This window comes from Crinia signifera, chromosome 4, assembly GCF_055691185.1.
Source record: "Crinia signifera chromosome 4, ASM5569118v1, whole genome shotgun sequence".
NCBI classification, from domain to species: domain Eukaryota; kingdom Metazoa; phylum Chordata; class Amphibia; order Anura; family Myobatrachidae; genus Crinia; species Crinia signifera.
Genome location: NC_139220.1, coordinates 242,418,855 through 242,437,811, shown reverse-complemented (window position 1 = coordinate 242,437,811; position 18,957 = coordinate 242,418,855). Strand labels below are relative to the sequence as shown.

Genomic DNA, 18,957 nt, shown 5'->3' with positions numbered 1-18,957 from the left:
CTGCACTTGCAGCCCCCCCCCCCCCCCACTCAGCTCCCTCACCTGCAGCTCTCCAGGGACTGCATGTGATAAATCACATGTGATTTATCACATGCAAAACTTGGCACATCAAGTGCCAAATTTCTCTATGCCACCTAATTACACCCCCTAACCTCCCCCCATTAGGCAGAGACAGGGTCAGTGGTAGGGTTTTGGGCATCCACTGCAAGCTATAATGCTTTTCTGTGAGAATTACTGTGCAGGGGCAATGTGGAAGTTAAAATGTTTCACCTCACCATTAGACGTGGTGTTAACTCAGTTCCGCCCCGTTCCCCCCTCACTTTAACCCCGACCTGTATCCATTGTTATAACATAACATCATAGCTTTAAAAAGTCTAACAAAGAAATAGAAAATCTTGTTTATAGCACATCTATTGCTTTTATATCTAAACGTGTATCTCATACCAATTATATTCATTACATATATTTTGCACTGAAAATGAATGTTAGGTCTACAGAAATGGCAAATGGGCTTCCCAGTAAATTATTGCGGGTCACTTCTACATAAAGTCCTTGCCCATTGTTGTCACTATGACGTGCTACCACTAGATGGCGCTACAATAGTGTGACTGTATGTAAGCAGCAGCACTAGTGTTGGTGATGGCTGGGCATAGGATCAGTATGTTGAATATGCGGTCTAATACACCGCACACACAGGATTTGGTGCCCCGCTTTGTCCCTCAAACCCCCTCCTCTCGGCGTTGCCATGGGGATGCTCCCTCCCTGGTCTGGCAATGACTTGTTGCTGTGGTAACACCGCAGTCTCCCCCCTCCTGATCCCCCCCTAAAGAGATTCGCAGCTCTCGCGGTATCTTCTCCCCTCAGCTCCGGACACCGGCAGCCGCACAAAGGGACCGGACACTGGCCAGGAGGGGGAGGGAACACCGTGAGTATCCATACATAGCACCGAGCTCCCTGCTACTTCCAGGCAGCAGCGGCAACGTGCAGCAGCGCTCTCACATCCCTTAAATACTGAGTTGTACCGCCCACTGTGCCACCGCTCTCTCCTCCCTTGCGCGAGCCTCACTGCTTCATCTCTCTGCAATGTGCCCCCCTGGCTCTGTCACCTCTCCTAAACAAAGCTCTGTCCCTGACTGTGCTGCTGCCCCATTGTCCCTGCCTGTCACTGCTTGCTAATTGTTGAACCCTTCAGCACCTTCGGGTCTAAAATCAGCAGTTAGACACCCAGAAACATACTTTCCATTGCTTTGTTGTGTCCTCCTATCTGTAACCCACCTTTGACATACAGCTATGATCAATGTTCCCTCTAATTTTACGAAGGCTGTGTGCGGCAAAGGATTTTGGCTGTGCAACTTTGGAAGGAAATTAAAAATTGTGTGCGTCACTTATATATAACTGGAAAATGACGTTCAGCATTTGTGGTAACTTTACTTCAAAATGATATTAAACATTTAAACATTCAAAACACAGCACACAATGTAGTTAATGGGTGAAACACCATTAACTGAGTCCACAACTGCAAAAAGGGACCACTGCTGCTTTGTGCGCTCTGTTGTAATGTCTGTGCGCACGCTCATCAAGTTGTGTGCGCGCGCACGTGCGCACAGCTTAGAGGGAACACTGGCTATGATGTGTCCTCAGTATCATCCAGTGTTTTGCATTATTCTATTCCCATTACCCAATGCTGGGACTTTCAGTGTCACAAGTGGATAAACCCAATTTACCATCCCAAAGTACATACCAATTTGAGGGCCAGATGTACTAAGCTTAAAAAGTGATAAAATGGAGAGTGATAAACCACTAGCCAATCAGCATCTAAATGTTATGTTACAGGCTGTATTTGAAAAATGACAGGTAAGACCTGATTGGCCATTTTATCACTTTTAAAGGCTTAGTACATCTCGCCCTATAAGCCTCACTCATTACTAACCAGCCAATTGCGCTTCCAGCTACTTCCTTGCTGCATTTGTTCAGTGACTAGTTACCATTCACTCATCTGGAACTGCCCGCTCCACTGCTCTCTCTTTGCTTGGTGTTTATTTTTGTTAATTATTTCTAGGAATAATTAGTGCAGTTCTCACGTAGAACAATGGCAACGCCAGCAGCCGTAAACCCGGGTGGTAAGTTCTCATTTATTGCAATACTACAATCTGCCGTAATATTTATTTTTATAACAATATGGATATTGTCACGTATTGTTTAATTTTTGTCATCAGTATTATGATTAGTCCATAAAATTGTAACACTGGGCTGTTTGGTGATGGAATATAACAGTGTCCTTTAGTAAACTAACACGGTAATAGTACAGTATTCCCAAACTATGATTAATGTTTCTTCACTTGTTGCTTTATGCCCCTAAAATGTTAATATTTGTTAACAAATTTCAGTTGTACACAGATAAAATCAACACCATGGGAACGATTTGCTGGCAGAGCTTTATTGCTTTAATAAATGAGCGGATGTACTGTATTTTACATAAGATAACAACATACATACATACACCCAAGGGCGAAGCATCACGGCACCGGACGCACTTTAAAGTGAATGGAATTCGCACTAAAATGATCGCTGCCTCATAGAGTTGCGCGCAACTTATAGCTAATTCGTCCCTGCGAAGGGTGCCAGATTGAGTTATTTTGGGTGCCGTTGCCGGCGTTTAAGCGCACCCTTCGCAAATAATAGAATTGAGTCCATGATTTTCATTAGTAATAGTCAGTGCTAACGTTACAGTACACAATATGTATACACTGCAATAATTCCTTGTATCATATACATTTGTCTTTGAACAATGTTATTCATTAAAAACTATTTGCATTTAATAAGTAAAATGTATTAAAAAACAGGTGCAAAAACAACAAAAAATTACTAATTAAGTTCTGTTAAATAAAAACAAATTGGGAGCTTCTTTCCTGCTTTGTTCTGATTGCAAATAATATACAGTACTGTATAATCATGTTATTACTGTAGGTTGTAGTACCCACACTAATGATACTAATTGTGGGAGGGATAAATGTGCACTCAGCCAATCAGCAACAGGTGTTGATCTTATTTTACCTCAGGGGTCAATTGCTACAAAGTGCATATACATCTTTGTTATTGTCTTTATGGATTGTATTTGTGTGAACGCACTTACAGTACTTGGTTAGTACTCAAATACCCACTCCATCTTCATTCCACCTCATAAACTTAAGGATGCGTAAGTGGAAAATGTATTTGAATCTACATATGCATAGATGTTGTAACATACATGTTAAAGCATAAACATAAGTCTAATGATTTATGGTTTTCAGTGACCAGCATATGCATAGGATCTGTAGTGTATATGTACCAATCTCTGTCTGAGAGATCACTTGCTGTGCTACATTTTTAGGCAGTGTTGGGACAGTTTCTCAAACAAGGGCACATCACCTCCATTTTGTAGGCTTATGGAGGGCAGGGTCTATGTGTTCTGAAACTGATTTTCTGTCCCTGGGGTAGGAGTTCAGTTGCCCATTCTATGCTTAGACTGACTACGAAGGGCGATGACTGTGACCATCATGACGTGACCCCTTGTTGTCTCTTTGAGCTTTTTAGAGAAGATCACTTAGAAAATGACATGTCTTTATTGGCCAAATTGCACAATGTAATGGGTGTGGATCGTATGGACAACCAGACTTGACAGTCATTAGGTCGACACCGTTAGGTCGGCAGGCAGCAAGGTCGACAGGGTTCTAGGTAGACATGGGTGAAGGTCGACAGGTGTCTAGGTCGACATGGTTTTAGGTTGACAAATGCTTTAGGTCGACATGGGATAGATCGACAGGTCGCAAGGTTTTTTCACAGTTTTTTTACCCGAATGTCGACATGGACACAGTTGAAAGTCAACCGCAGCCACTCGTATTGCTCGCTTCGCTCGCTATGCTTCGGGCACGGTGCCTCGCTGCGCTCGGCACATTATTTTTAGGGCATGAAATACCGCCTGTCGGCACATGTCGGCTCAAAAAAACAGTGAAAAAACCCACGTCGACCTCGCAACCTGTTGACCTAGTCACATGTCGACCTAGACACCTGTCGACTTTCACCCATGTCGACCTAGAACCCTGTTGACCTTGTTGCCTGTCGACCCAACGTGTCGACCTAATGACTGTCGTCCTAAGTCTGGTTGACAATACGACCATAACCCCAATTTAATTCCAGTGCTTGATCATTCATTGGGATGGAAGAGACAGAGGTTCTCCACTCTTTGGGGGAGATTCGCTAAACTAAAAATGTGGTAAAAACCTCGTTATCTGGGTTTTTAATGCATTTTGGGATGCTCTAAGCATCCCCCGCCGGGTTATCGCGACGGGGGGCATCACCAGATGCCTCATAGAAGCCTATGGGCTTCTACCGCGACCCACTGCCGCCCTGCATCGACCCCCCTCACCTGTGTCCGGGCAGCACAGTGCCCAGACCTGTGACCTCCTCCACCCTGCACTATGATCCTCTTCCTGGTGCAGGGAGGAGGAGAGCCCAGCGCAGCAGCAGTGCCGGGTAAGAGGGGGAGTCGCCGGGAGCTGCTGGGTCCCGATGAGACCCGCTGTCTCTCACCACAATGGACAGCTCTTAACGCAACAGCTGTCCTTTGCCATAATTACCGCATTCTGTATGTTAGAGCATATGCGATGTGCGGCGGTAAGGGGGCGCGGATGTTAGAGCATCTCCCTTTACCTTGAAATAAAGATTTCCCCTACCACTTCACCTGCAAAACAAATCAATGTGACTTTTGCTGGGAATGCGCAAGGAAAGTTTGGAAAATTGCAAATGGAAAATCGCATTGCAAATTTGTTTTACAAACGGGTTGCAGGACACAACTTGCCACCCCCAAGTATTGGAAACCCACACTGCATAACAATAAGTATATAAGGATATGGAGAAGGTCGTAGCTTTAGGTTCAGCTATGTGGTGACGTACAGTTGTGCTTCTGATTGCCTCCCATTAGTAGTGGTTTTGCCTATCAATTTGACAATAAATCATTGGATTTGGTCAGGGCCGGCGCAAGGCACCGGAGCGCCCCAGGCGAGTCGGGGTGGGGGCGCCCCGGTGCGGGGGGGGGTGTACCTGTCCTGCTGCGGCGCTGTGTATTTAAATCTGGCGGCGGAGGCAGCGGGGGTCCCTGCAGTCCATTAGAAATCACGAGCGCTATCCGGAAGCGCTTCTAGTGTGAAAACACTGGCAGCACGCTGATTGGCTGAGATCAGCGTGCGCCGTGCTGCCAGAGTTTTCACACTAGAAGCGCTTCCGCATAGCCCGGCGGATAGCGCTCGTGTTTTCTAATGGACTGCAGGGACCCCCGCTGCCTCCGCCGCCAGATTTAAATACACAGCGCCGTAGGACAGGTACCCGGGCGGCACAAAATGCCGCCCTCCAGTGGCCGGCGCCCTAGGCAAATGCCTAGATTTGCCTAGTGGTGGCGCCGGCCCTGGATTTGGTCCTGGACCACCAAACCGAGGCGTCCCTGCAAGAACCTTCCGGCACCCCAGGGTTCCTAGGCACAGTTTGGGAGCCGCTGTGCTCGGCTGAATAGTAGATGCATCTCTACATACTGTATAAAAAAAGATAGCAGGTGAACTATTCATGGCTTGTACATGAGCCTTACTGACTTGGGTCACAAAATGAGTTGTCATATTTAAATTACCACAAAACCCGCTCCACTTTACAGTAGCAGGATTTCACTTCAAAGGGTTCCCTACCCTGTAGAGTAGCAAGCACATTTAAGCAAATGGGGTGTGAACCAGGCTAGAATAAGGGTGCAAATCATTTAAATGCCACGGAAACAGCAGTTTACTCCAGCTATGGCAACGGCAGCCCAATTTACACCCCATTTTGTTCACAAGTGCTGAATACCCTATGGGTGGGGCGAATAAGTCGCTGGCAATTGAATCACCCCTAAGTTTTCACATAACAGAAAGAATGGAGGGTTACTAAATGTGATGCACTAAAAGACTAATTATTTCTTAATTAAAATGAAACTTTTACTTTAAGTATTAACATTTTTCTATTAATGGTCTAACTTTTGAACTAGTGTAAATAAAGTATTACATTTATGTTGTGTTTAGAGAAGAAAAGTGGTTAAACACAGAAACATAGAATTTGACGGCAGATTAGAACCACTTTGCCCATCTAGTCTGCCCCTTTTTTAAACATGTTACCTCAAACATATTTGATTCTTATTTTTTGTAAGGATATCAATAATCCTATCCCAAGCATGTTTAAATTGTACTACTGTATTTGCCTCTACCACCTCTGATGGGAGGCTATTCCACTTATCTACTACTCTTTCTGTAAAGTAATTCTTCCTCACATTTCCCCTGAATCTTCCTCCCTCTAATTTCAGTGCATGTCCTCGTGTTCTGCTGCTCTTCTTCCTTTGAAGAATGTCTCCCACCTGTACCTTGTTAAAACCCTTCATATATTTGAAAGTTTCTATCATGTCCCCCTTAATGTGAACTAGGGAACTACTATGGATCATAAAAATGGTACAAAAAAATGTGAAAAACTCATGTTGACCTTTAGACCTTCCCATTGTCTACCTAATGCTTGTGCCGACCTTATCCAAGTCATTAAATTTCAGTTCTCGACCTAAGCCCTGTCCACCTTTAGTGGTCGACCAATGTATGTGGACCTTGAGTGAGTCGACCCTATGACCCATTCCCAGGGCAGCCGAGAAGGGGCTGAGCGGTGCCCACACCTCCCGACCCTATGACCCATTCCCAGGGCAGCCGAGAAGGGGCTGAGAGGTGCCCACACCTCCCGCACTTAGGCCACGCCCCCAAAATTTTACTGGGTCCTGGCATTCCTCTCGGCTGCCCTGGCCATTCCCCTACTGATGAGGAGAATCTGCATTTATTTGCCAGCTGATACAGAATAATAGCTGAGGTATACACGGATAGCATTGTAATTTAATCACTGCTGGGATGAAACGTCTATATGCTGGCAGAGAGTGAAACTACGGGTGAAATTATAGGATGAGAGAATCAGAAAGTGAGAGATTTGGTAAGAAATCTCCAGGTTTTTTTAAAGCGGCAATCATTTACAAAGCAAAATCAAACTGGATTTGCAGTATAAATGATTGCTGCTTTAAATAAAACTGGAGCTTGCTTATCAAATCTCTCACTTTGTGAATCTCTCATCCTATTAAATTTCACCCTACATCTCTTTCTCAAACATGCACAAGCACAGAAGGTAGCAGACTAGCTTTCAAAGCTGTTGCTTGTACGACATATTCGGGTTTATAGGCATCAGTACAAACCATCAGATCACAGTGCAAAGCTGGATACCCATGGTCTCCACTTATTCAGAACCTGATTTGTTTTACCATCCACTTACGGCAGATTCTTTTGAGGTGATTAGGAAACACACGATACAAGGGATACCAGCTTGGTTAGAAACTGCCAAACTGGTATGGATCATTAGGTCATTATGGGCCTTATTCTAGTTCACTCTTTCTGACAAAATCCTTCTTAGATGGACAAAACCATGTGTACTGCAGGGGGGCAGATGTAAAATGTGCAGAGAGAATTAGATTTGGGTGAGTTATTTTGTTTCTGTGCAGGGTAAATACTGGCTGCTTTATTTTTACACTGCAATACAGATCTTTCTTTGAAGTAAAACCCCACCCAAATCTAATTCTCTCTGCACATGTTACATATGCCCCCAATTAGTATACCCCATCCCTGTTAGTGACTTGCTTTGCTTAGCATGCTTCGGGCAAGGTGCCTCACTCCGCTATCATTTCCTTTAGTGCCGGTTACTTGTCCCAATCATAGTGCAAGTGTGATAAGGGATAAAAAAGTCGACCATTTGAAACTTTCAACCTTTTGTACCTGTCGACCTATTGACAATGTCGACCTAATACTTTTCAATCTATTGACTGTCAACTAATGGTCGACAGGATCAAAGGGTCGACAGGATCAAATTGTCGACATGAATTTTTCACGATTTTTTAAGTCAACAAAGTTCGACATGAGTTTTTCATGCTTTTCTGTGTGTCTATGTCGTCATAGGTCGGTGGGGACACCGTATAAGTGTATTGTGTCCCCTCACATGGCTTGCTGCCCTTGCCATGCTTCTGGTACAGTGCCTCGTTGTTCTTGGCACACTATTATAATCTAACTCTATGCCCACGTGGAGGGTAAAGTACCAATGTGGGGCCTGATTCTGGTTCACTTGCAAAAGCTAATTCTCTCTCTCTAATGGACAAAACAATGTGCACTGCAGGCGAGGATGATGTAACATGTTCAGAGAGAGTTAGATTTGGGGGTGGGGGGTGTACTTCAAACTGATATCTATATTGCAGTGTAAAAATAAAGCAGGCAGTATTTACCCTGTACAGAAATATTATAACACCCAAATCTAACTCTCTCTGCACATGTTACATCTGCCCCCCCTGCAGTGCACATAGTTCTGTCCATTAAAGGGAGAATTTGCTTTTGTGAGTAAACCAGAATCAGGGCCGTAAGCTCTAACAAGCAGGGCCCTCTCTCCTCATGTGCTTTTCTAAGAATATATCTCTGCCACTGTTATAATTGCCTCAGTGTCCGCTGCTGCAACTGTCATTTATTTACCATGTACTTGTCCTAATATGCATTTGTACTGTCAGGTGCTGCGGAACCCTTGTGACGCCATATAAATAAACAAAAATAATATTAATAACAAACTGTTTTTTTTACAAAAAAATTATGAAAAACTAATTTTGTCTACCTTGAAAAAATCATGTTGACCTTTTGACTGTCGACCTTTTGACCATGTCCACTTTTTGACTGTCGACCAATAGTTGTCGACCTTTTGATTGTCTACCTAGACACTGTAGCTCTCAAGCCTGGATACCCAACCAAATCTGCGCATGTGCCATCTGCATTAGCCAGGATTAGAGCAAAGATCGCAAATCTACTGACGAACACTATATTGAGATGTCCCGGAATGTTACTTTTTATCTGTATCTTTGAGCAAAACAGTAGTGATCATTTCCAGTGTTATAAACATCCTTACGTGAACAAGGGTGCCTACATTATTCATGCTGTTTGTATATATAAGTCCTGTAACATGAAGTCTGGACAGTATTGAACCATGAAATACATCTGTATTCCATTTACATCCATGGAGGCACTGCTTACAAGACCGCAAAAGCTGGTACTCCCACCAACAGATGTAACTGCTGCCCAAGGCTGTGTTTCACCTACATATAGAGACAGATTATTAGCCACAATCTAGCTGCAGGACATTTTAATACAGGTAAGATGCCACAATAAGTGAACTCCAGTTTTAATGAAAGAAATGACTCTTACAGTAGTTTCTACCTACAGACGAGGTGAAAGCTATGAAAAAGTCTTTAATGTAAAAATACCTGTATGCTCTGGTATACCCCTGCCAATGGATTATAATGTATTAGGACCCAGGAGTTGTCTAAATAGTGAAACATTTCATTCCATTGTCTCAGAAAAGCAGAACGATAGGTTTTAATATAAGCGACAAGTAAGTTGAGGTCCTGTATTGAGTGGAAAGGGATGATAGTTAAGCTCCAGAGCGATTGACCACATGGAGCGATTGGTCGCTGAGCGATATATTGCACAGGGACCAAATTGCTGAGTGTCCCATTTTCATCAGCAACCAGCTGGTGAAAACATGACACTGCCTGGGGTAGCCACTGGTCGCCGGGATGGCGCCCAGGGAAGCTCCTGCTTCCAGTGACAAGTGCAGGGCTGGTTGCGGAAGCATTCTCCCGGCAACAGTCGCCCCATACGTACGAGATATGGTTGCTCAGCGACCATATCCCCAGCGATTTTGCCTAGAATCGCCCCATGTGTACGGGGCTATACATTGTTTTCATACCCACAAAATACTAAACTGACGAAATAATTAGCATTATGACTACATGCTATTCTTGTGACTTGATGTTTCTAATTGAACTATTAAGTAATTTTTGATCATTGGGGCAAAAATATCCCACAATGTGCGTGTGAAATGGGGAGTTCTATTTCATCCCATGTGAAATAGAACTCCCATCTTAGTAAATCCCCCCCCCCCCCCCCCGTGGCTAATTTATTCTGCCCCATAGTATATTTTGCATGCACTGCATCATATGACCGTATATCTCCTAGTAAATTGATAGGCTGCATAACTATGAATGGCACAGCCCGGAACATATTTGGTTTGCCTGCACATAGAAAGCAGGTGCAATATCTGTCCACTGACTACCCTTATTGGTCTTTGTTATGTTAAAGCTAGTGCTAAAAAATATATACTTCTAGCAATGTTAACATTATTGAGTCTGCCATACTCTGCTACATGTGTTATTATACATGTAAGTCTGCACTGGGAGAGGGTGCTGGAGGTTAGCGTGTCCATCACTTCTGTGTATCATATATGAAGCCCTCTGCCACCATGTCCGACCTGTTTGATTCCACAGCCGCTATAGGCGGGTAGTGTGGGCTTGGTGCTGGAATGGTGCTTTGTGTAGGCAGCTGCATCACGATCACGCTCACCAGAGGTAGATAGGGATGTTTTCTTGTTCTGAGCTGAATACAAATTCTCGCCCCCTCCTCCATCTCAGCCATTACTGCCAGATTTCTTGCATACTGATGATGCTCCGTTCTCAGTGCAACATTCTCTGCTAGGCGGAATCGCCATCAGCCCTATTTCATTCACTTTATTGGAGGTAAAAGTTTCTCATTTACTGTTTGCGTATCTTCTGTCTCTGCAAGTTCTCCTGTCCGCGCTGCTGATTTACATGTCATTTTGTCATAGGAAATGTCAGCCTTTGTCTGTGGTGCTCCTCTATGGGAATAGATCAATCACTGCCTGCTTCTGTTTGAAAGTCCGAACCTTCCTACATTAGAGCTAATTCATCTGTGTAATAGGGGAGCATCTTCAATAGGGGACACTGAACTGTCAGTATATTCTCCATCCCCACCTGGATTGCCTGTGCCCCTCTGGCATTACAGGCTGCCTCACCGCTTGTCATGTATGTTTTCTTGTGGCTGCTCAGAGACTTTATGAGGAGATCGGACCATTTCACTCATCTGCATGGTGTCAGGTTAGGAGCTGGTTTATGGACAGGTGCCGTTATAAATGTTTGCGTGTTATAAGTTATTAGAAGTATAGGCTGTAGCAATTACTTTAACTCTAAATATAAGCTGTTGATGTGAAAGAAATTAAGGAAGAAGCCATTTGCAAACTTGATGGGTTTTAGACTAACGGGTGAAGACAAGTTACAGATACTGTAAATTTTGTAGGCAGGGCCGCAAGTAGGGAGGGGGAGGGGGCAAAGAGGGTATGTGCTCCGGGTACCGGTTTTGAGGTGGTGCTAAGATGGTCAGATGCTAAAAGACCTGTGATGAGTCCAAAGCATGCCGTATTGGAGGAAGGCTTGTACCGCGCTGTACTATTCAGCAGGGTGCAGGCATAGAAGGCCGGGGATCACCTGGCAAAAATAAAAAAAAATCCTATTAGCACTACATGGATTAAGTTATGACATCACATGCTCTGAAATGACATCACATGCTCTGGAGAACATTGGGGCAGATGTATTAAGCTTGGTGAAGTGATAAAGTGGAAGGTGATAACGCACCAACCATTCAGTACCTAATTGTAATTTTTCAAACCCAGCCTGGCTGGTGCATTAATGCCTTGGACTTTATCACTTCGACAGGTTTAATACATCTGCCCCATTGTGTGAGCAGCCTACCACTGCTACTGACTTAAAGAGAAGCAAGGAGTAGATCCAGGTAAGTGTTAGTGGGAGGAGGGGTAACACAATCACAGGTTGTTGCAGGGATAAAAGGGAGGGAGGCAAAGGCTGCAACAGAGACATCATGAGTGGGGGGGCTCTGACCAAAATCCTAGTTTTGGCTTTGTTTTAGGTGATATGAAATATTATTATTATTAACAGTTTCTTATATAGCGCACACATATTCCGCAGCACTTTACAGAGAATATTTGAACATTCACATCAGTTCCTGCCCCAGTGGTACTCATGTACACGCACACACATTCATTCTACGGTTAATTTTGTTAGGAGCCAAATAATCTACCTAGTATATATTTGGATTGTGGGAGGAAACCGGAGCACCCGGAGGAAACCCACGCAAGCGCGGGGAGAATATACAAACTCCGCACAGTTAGGGCCATGGTGGGAATCGAACCCATGACCTCAGCGCTGTGAGGCAGTAATGCTAACCATTACACCCTCCATAAACATGTAATTTAATTAATGATACTTCTATTGGATGATTTATTGTTGATGAGGTGGGTAATGATAGTTGTTTTTCAATCCATAGAGATGACCACAGATATCCCAGGATCAGTGACTTTGCCAGGGGCTGCTATGGCGGCTGGGCAGGTGAGGATGACCGGCCCAATGTCTGCACGAGGAGGGAAACGGCGGTCAGGGTAAGTTTTAGGATTGGGCCTTTACCAAACCATAAAATTGTCTCTGCACCATAGCATTATTCCTGTTGGCATGTCCATACCCTTTCCCTCATTCCTTCCCAGGTCTGAGGGGAGGTAAAGACTAGTATTCACATGAGACAAAGAATGGAGAGATCCTAAATGTGATGCACTAAAAGTCCCATTTATTCTTCTTTAACTTTTAGTATAAGTTGTTTTTATTTGTTTTCAAGGTCTACTTTTGAACCAGTAAAATAAAATGTAAACTTTCAGTTTGTATACAGAGAAGGAAAGAGTAGTTAAAATACTACCCTTGTATACCTCAGCTATTATTCTGATAAGTTTGAAAATAATTGTATATTATCCTTATTAAGGGCCTTATTCTGGTTCACTCTAATCTAATTCTCTCTGCACATGTTACATCTGCCCCCCCCCCCCCCTGCAGTGCAAATGGTTCTGCCCATTTGAGAAGGAATTTGCCTCTGCGAGGGAACTAGAATAGGGGCTTTAGTATTAAGAATAATGCACACTAACCTTTACTATAGTTTCCTTATATGACTACATCTGTGTATTCTGTATCACACTATTTCTTTATTGTATGCAGCTGTAATAACCCAGATATCACTTCATCTTTCCCCTACTTATACTGAATTCTCCAGTTTTCTATCAGTTACTTTCTTTGATCAAGCTTCCGCCTTGTCCAGGTTCAGTGAGCGCAGTTGAGATTTTCCTTCCGCCCCATTATATTACTGGAATTTTATCTTGTTTAACCAAATATGTTTTCTTTGCTATACTTGCATAGATTACCCTGCCACCAGTGAGCAAGCTACATTGTTAACATGTGTATTTATGTTCTTTTAATTCTTTGGTATATCAGTCTAATTTTTCCTCAGACTCTTACTACATTGTAACTCTACTTCAGTAACTATTGCATTGTCCTCCATAAGCTCTCATTCTTTCTGGGGTTATTGGTTCTATCGCTTGTATAATATGATGTGATTATTGACAATATTTAACCAACTAGCAGCCTCTGTCCGGGGTTTATATTCTAAGATGTGAGTTCTATTGAAGATGGATGTTTCTATGGACAACAAATCAGATTCTATCTGTTATCTTCTAGAAGGTGCTAAATGAACATGAAGTAGATTCTGGTTGTTTGCCCATAGCAACATCCCATCTTCATTTGAAGTCCCATTTTATTATCCCTGCTTAATCAGAATTGAATTACAGAATATCTGTGATCATTACTGCGAATGTTAGATAGTTTTTTTTTTTTTACTAAGATGGGATTTCATTTTCAGATGGGATGTTGCTATGGGCATTGTATTTTGAAAATATATGCACATGCCTTCTTTAAAAAAAAAATGTGGACAATTATGGTGGCGTAACTAATAAATTAAAGTTAAACACACACACACACCCCTCTTCCCTCCTTACCCCTCCGCATGCCGCCACCGCCGCTGCATTCAGGTACCCACAGATCTCCTGACTCCATCTCCTCCTGCAGTGCTAATGAAAACTGACCCCCACAAAATGGCTGCCGTTTTTAAGGATGCTAGAGTAGGCCGCCAACCTCCTCTAGCATCCCTGAAAAACGGTCTGCTGTATGGGGACAGCCATTTTGTGAGGGACGGTTTTCATTAGCACTGCAGGAGGAGACGGAGCCAGTAGGAGACGGAGAGCAGGGACCGCACAAGTCATCAGCGAATCACGAAGACAGATGCAGACCATTGCCCACACTTACTCAGTGCCACCCCGCCACATCGGGGTCGAGGAGCTATTGTTACGCCACTGCCTGCTCTATATGAATAGATCAATAAGTAGTGCAACCTGCCCATGGAGAAACCAACCAAACAGCCATGTGAGACATACTGCGTAGGTTGCCGCTGGCAGGGTGTGCACATAGTACATGTATAGTAGATAAAGGGGGATTACATGAAGGAAATATAAGAAAATGCAAAACACAGTGGCATAAAAGGCAGTAATAAATCAATTGCATTTAGGACCTTACTCATGTTTAGAAAAAAAGCAAAGCAAGCAAGCCTTTGGGCAAAACCATATTGCACTGCAGGTGGGGCACATGTAATGTGCAGGGAGATTACGATTTGGCTGGGGTGTATTGAAACTTAAATCTTGTGAGCTACATGCAAAACTAGCCTGTATTTACCCTGCACAAAAAAATATATGACTGTAAATTCTCCCCTTGCTCTTAGCATGGTTTGTTCCAAAAACAAATTTGCTTGCTTTACTGTTTTCTCCTGGAGTTATCCAGGTGTATATACAACTGTTCTCTCCTGGAGTAAACCTGGTATATATGTTAGTGTTAAAAAAACAGAATTAATGGAATTAGAACATGACAATCAATCCTACCCCACAAGCTCACTGCCTAGGTGTCATCATTGACTCTGAACTATCTTTTGTTCCCCACATTCAATCTGTCTCAAAATCATGTTACATGCATCCAAAGAACATATCCAGAATATGACCATACCTTACAAAAGACACTGCTTCAACTCAAATCCATGATCTTATCATATTCCGCATTGAAAATTGCAATAGTCTCCTTATTGGCCTTCCCAAATTCAGACTTTCACCACTATCCACCATGAATGTAGCTGCGAGGTTAATCTTATTCGACAGACGATCATTATCTGCAAAACTGCTCTGCCAGTCCCTCCATTAGTTACCTGTATTCAATATAAAATGCTCCTACACAAGGCCATAAACCAAACTACACCTCTTCTCTTATCTCAAAATATTTCCCAACTCTTATACTCTTCACAAGATCTACATCTCTGATCCACATGCATTACTTGCACCCATTCACGATTGCAGGACTTTCTTCGGGCTGCACCCAGTTTGTGGAATGCCCTTCCACGCACAACAATAATTCCAAGAAAACTCACCTCTTCAGGCATCTTATCAGATCCCAGAACCCCAAACATAACCTTCATAAATCTTTCCTGTCCAATTACATCCCCACTGTTCAGTACAAAGCATATCCTCACTTATTTCCTCTCTCATTTTCCTATCCTTCTGACCCCTGGCTAACATTGTTAGGTCACACCTATTGGGTGTGGTATAGGGTTCCGACAGTCGGGATCCCGACAGTCATTAGCCCGACGTCGGGATCCTGACTGCCCGGACTCAGACAGCATGGTGAGTGCAACAAAGCCCCTTGCCGGCTCGCTGCGGGCATGGTGGCTCGCTACGCTCGCCACCTATTCTATTCTCCCTCTAGGGAAAATAGCAGGTGGCCATCGGGCACCTGTCTGTCGACGTTTTGACAGTCGGGATCCCGATGTCGGGTAAATGACTGTCGGGATCCCGACTGTCGGGACCGCGTCTGGCACCCCACCTATTATCCAACCCTCCAAGAAACTTTGTAATCTGGTGGCCTATTATGCAATTGATTACTCCTATCCTTTTATATCAATGCTTAATACCCTACAAGCTTGCGAGCAGGGCCCTTCTACCATTTTGACTGTTTTATTCCTATTTCCAATTAAAAGCAACGGAACTTGCTGGGCTTTATAAGAAACTGTAAATAAGCAAAAATAATAATAAATAGTGTTCTCTCCTGGTATAACCTAGAGCAAATACTACGGCTCTCTCCAAGGGTATACCAGGTGTATATACTAATTATACTCTTTTGAGCAAACACACACTTCTTATATTATACTACAGTTATCTGTGTTATAGTGTGTACACACGGTGCGATATGGCTTCCGATGTTGCCGATATAGTCAACATCGGAAGCCATATCGCATGCAGATCGCATGGTGATTGTATGCTTTTTTAGGGCTTGCGAGCCCGATGCGCTGCCGATGCACATTCCCGTGTGAGGGAAAATCGGCAGTCAAATAGAGAGGGCAGCCAAGACTATATAGTGCAGATCTGCCCTATATAGTAAAAATTGTGCCACTGCATGCATGCCGTGCGATGCGAGTCCCGATACGATCTGATCGCGTCAGGACTCGCATCGCACGGAATATCTCACCGTGTGTACACACTATTAGTATAAACCCCAGAAGTATTTACTACTGTTCTCACTTGGAGTAAACAGTGCTTATACTACTGTTCTCTGTTGATATAAACTAGGAGCAAATACTACACCTGAAGTAAACACAGGTACATATACTGTGCTATATGCCTTTTTCCAGGTCACATTTAGAAGAAAATGTCATCCAGTTTAGCATGAGCCCCATTGTTGAAGTTATTGTTATTAGATTGTGCAATGCACTGGTGCTACCACTAGAGGACACCACCACACCGCATAATACCCATAAAATGTACTGGCATGCTGTTCTATCTTGGCTTCTTATTAAGCTATAAAGCACAATTTCATCCAACTAAAGAAATCCAGATATTGTGTAATATCCATAGGAATCAATTCATTTGTCGTCAACTTCATTTTACTTAGAACAAAAGCACGAATGTGCTTGGCATGATGGGCGAGGGTAGAAGCAGAAGGGTGATTGCTACTCTGCATTTTTTTAAATGAAAATAATAATAATACTAATAAAATAATAATAGTTGAGGATCAGCTTTGAGGAGTAATGAAGGCACATTTGCAGTTGTCAGGCTGCTTTCTTGGCCAATACAAGATCCAGAAAGAGGACTTTCCAGGAATACTTCAAGCATCCATAATAGTATGATGAAGTGCAAATGGACTTTATTACATAAAAAACAGGCACATTTCCAGAACAAGCTTTTTTTTCAAGTCACTAGTGACTGTTCTGTATTTGATCATGACTGCATCTTACTACTGGGAAAGAGATATGGCTTTATAGTGCTGTTTTATTATCCTCCTGTCCCCACAGTAATCATACAGGAGCACTCCTCACTAGCAGCTGCCAGGACGCTCCTCATAGTAACATGTGATGGGAGGCTTCGGTACAGTGGTCACTTAACTTGCCCTCCCCACAGGCCGATTGTGACCCCTCCTGTCCTGATTAGTGTTAACCGTTAGCACATTTATTATTTGATAATAGAATGTTTCTTCATATAACGGAATTAACCATTTGTTCAGCTCTTTTTTTTCTAAATCATGTCAACTATAGATCCTGTATTTTATTTTGCTGGTTAGTATAACATGCCAGTGGTGTTATATATATTTATTATACTATTAAATTTATTCCTGGGATCTAGAAATGTTCTGGCATCTATGGGGCCTATTCCGACCCGCTCTTAGTGGGCCCAATTCAGGCCCTTCCCCGATGTTTTGGCATGTACTTTTGTGCGCATGCACAAACCCCGGGAGTGAACTGCTTTGGCAAGTATCACACTCGCCGGCCCGTTTGCTCCAGAGGAGGCGGGCAGGGGGTGGACAAGGGGATGGAGCAGGGACATATACAGTGTTTTATGGGCGTCCCCATAAAAATGCTGGGCGTTACCCTGGGAGCGCAGGCATGGTGACACCTGCTAGGGGCGGGCGGCTGACGTCACATGACGACGGAAATAAAAGTCAAGGGGAGATAATTCCTGACCAATGAATGATTTATCTCCCCTTCGGCTACATGGGAGGGGATGTGTTTGAGTACATATCCCCTTTTATGCTAGTGAGGGGATTCTGCTGGGGAGGGAGGGGGGGTGTTCAGCAAGGGGTGCTTACCTGTTCATTAGGTCTGAATCAGGCTCATCATTCTATGTAAGCAGTCCATTTTATAATATTCAGGAAGATGCAGACAGCACAATTGGTGGTTCCTGGTTTGGGCAGACAGCTGCCAATCTGTTAGGTAGTGTATAAGACTTATCTGTGCATGAACAGGCAGCGCCCCGTTTTGTATCTCACAATTAGGGAGCAGCATTGGGCGAGACACATCTCCTTGCTGGTGGTTGCTGAGTAGGATGTGAGCTGTCAAACACTTTTCTACCTTAAGAAGATTAATTTGGGAATGAGTATTTCACCTCCCTTCCGTGTGAGTGAGGAATTGTCGGGTTATCAATGGGAAGAGAGGCGTGTGTTTGTTTAAAACCAGCCCATGTCTCACATCTCTTCTTTGTTTCCTGTTTCCTGGACCAGGATGGTGGGAAAAGTCATACCACAGGCATACTAATCATCATGTGTTTCTACAGATGTACTGTATTATCTGCTTCTTCTCAGCAGCCGCGTGTTCCCGTCTCATAGTCCTGCAGTATTCTACTACACCGCCATTTATCTGCTTAATACAACAATGTAGAATATTCCCTGTTAGGGTCTATGGGTGGCTTAAAGGTCTCGTAGTGCTTTGAACAAAGATAACTTTTGTGTTGTTGTATTCAGATATAACTGTCCTTTACTATGAAAGAAATTCTGCAGATCCTTTATATACTTCAGAGTAAGTCACTCATAAATGCAGCAATGTGGCTTGTACTGGTAACAAGGAGGCGCTATTAGTGAAAAGGCGTCATTGCTTCAATGAGCTCGGCTACATGTCTTATGGATTTAGGAGAGAGATATAGGGTGAGCTGTGGAGAGAGCTAACCTGGAAAGAGATAAAGCACTAGTCAATCAGCTCCTACCTGCCATGTTACAGACAGAAGCTGGCTAGCTGGTAATTTATCTCTCTC

The 18,957-nt window shown here is 43.5% G+C and overlaps 1 protein-coding gene across 5 annotated transcripts in view; it reads left to right on the top strand.

The window, feature by feature from the left end:
• The first annotated feature begins 699 nt into the window (after window positions 1–699).
• ARNT2 (aryl hydrocarbon receptor nuclear translocator 2) overlaps window positions 700–18,957 on the top strand; it is an 85,938-nt gene continuing 67,680 nt past the window's right edge. For 2 of the 5 annotated variants that reach the window (XM_083184168.1, XM_083184166.1), the window contains exons 1-2: window positions 10,525–10,675; window positions 12,297–12,408. In XM_083184168.1, coding sequence (XP_083040294.1) covers window positions 12,299–12,408 — 110 coding nt within the window. In that variant the 5' untranslated portion in view covers window positions 10,525–10,675; window positions 12,297–12,298. Of the gene's footprint in view, window positions 926–2,059; window positions 2,121–10,524; window positions 10,676–12,296; window positions 12,409–18,957 lie in introns of those variants that run through there. The other 3 variants (XM_083184165.1, XM_083184167.1, XM_083184164.1) reach the window with 3 other exon arrangements.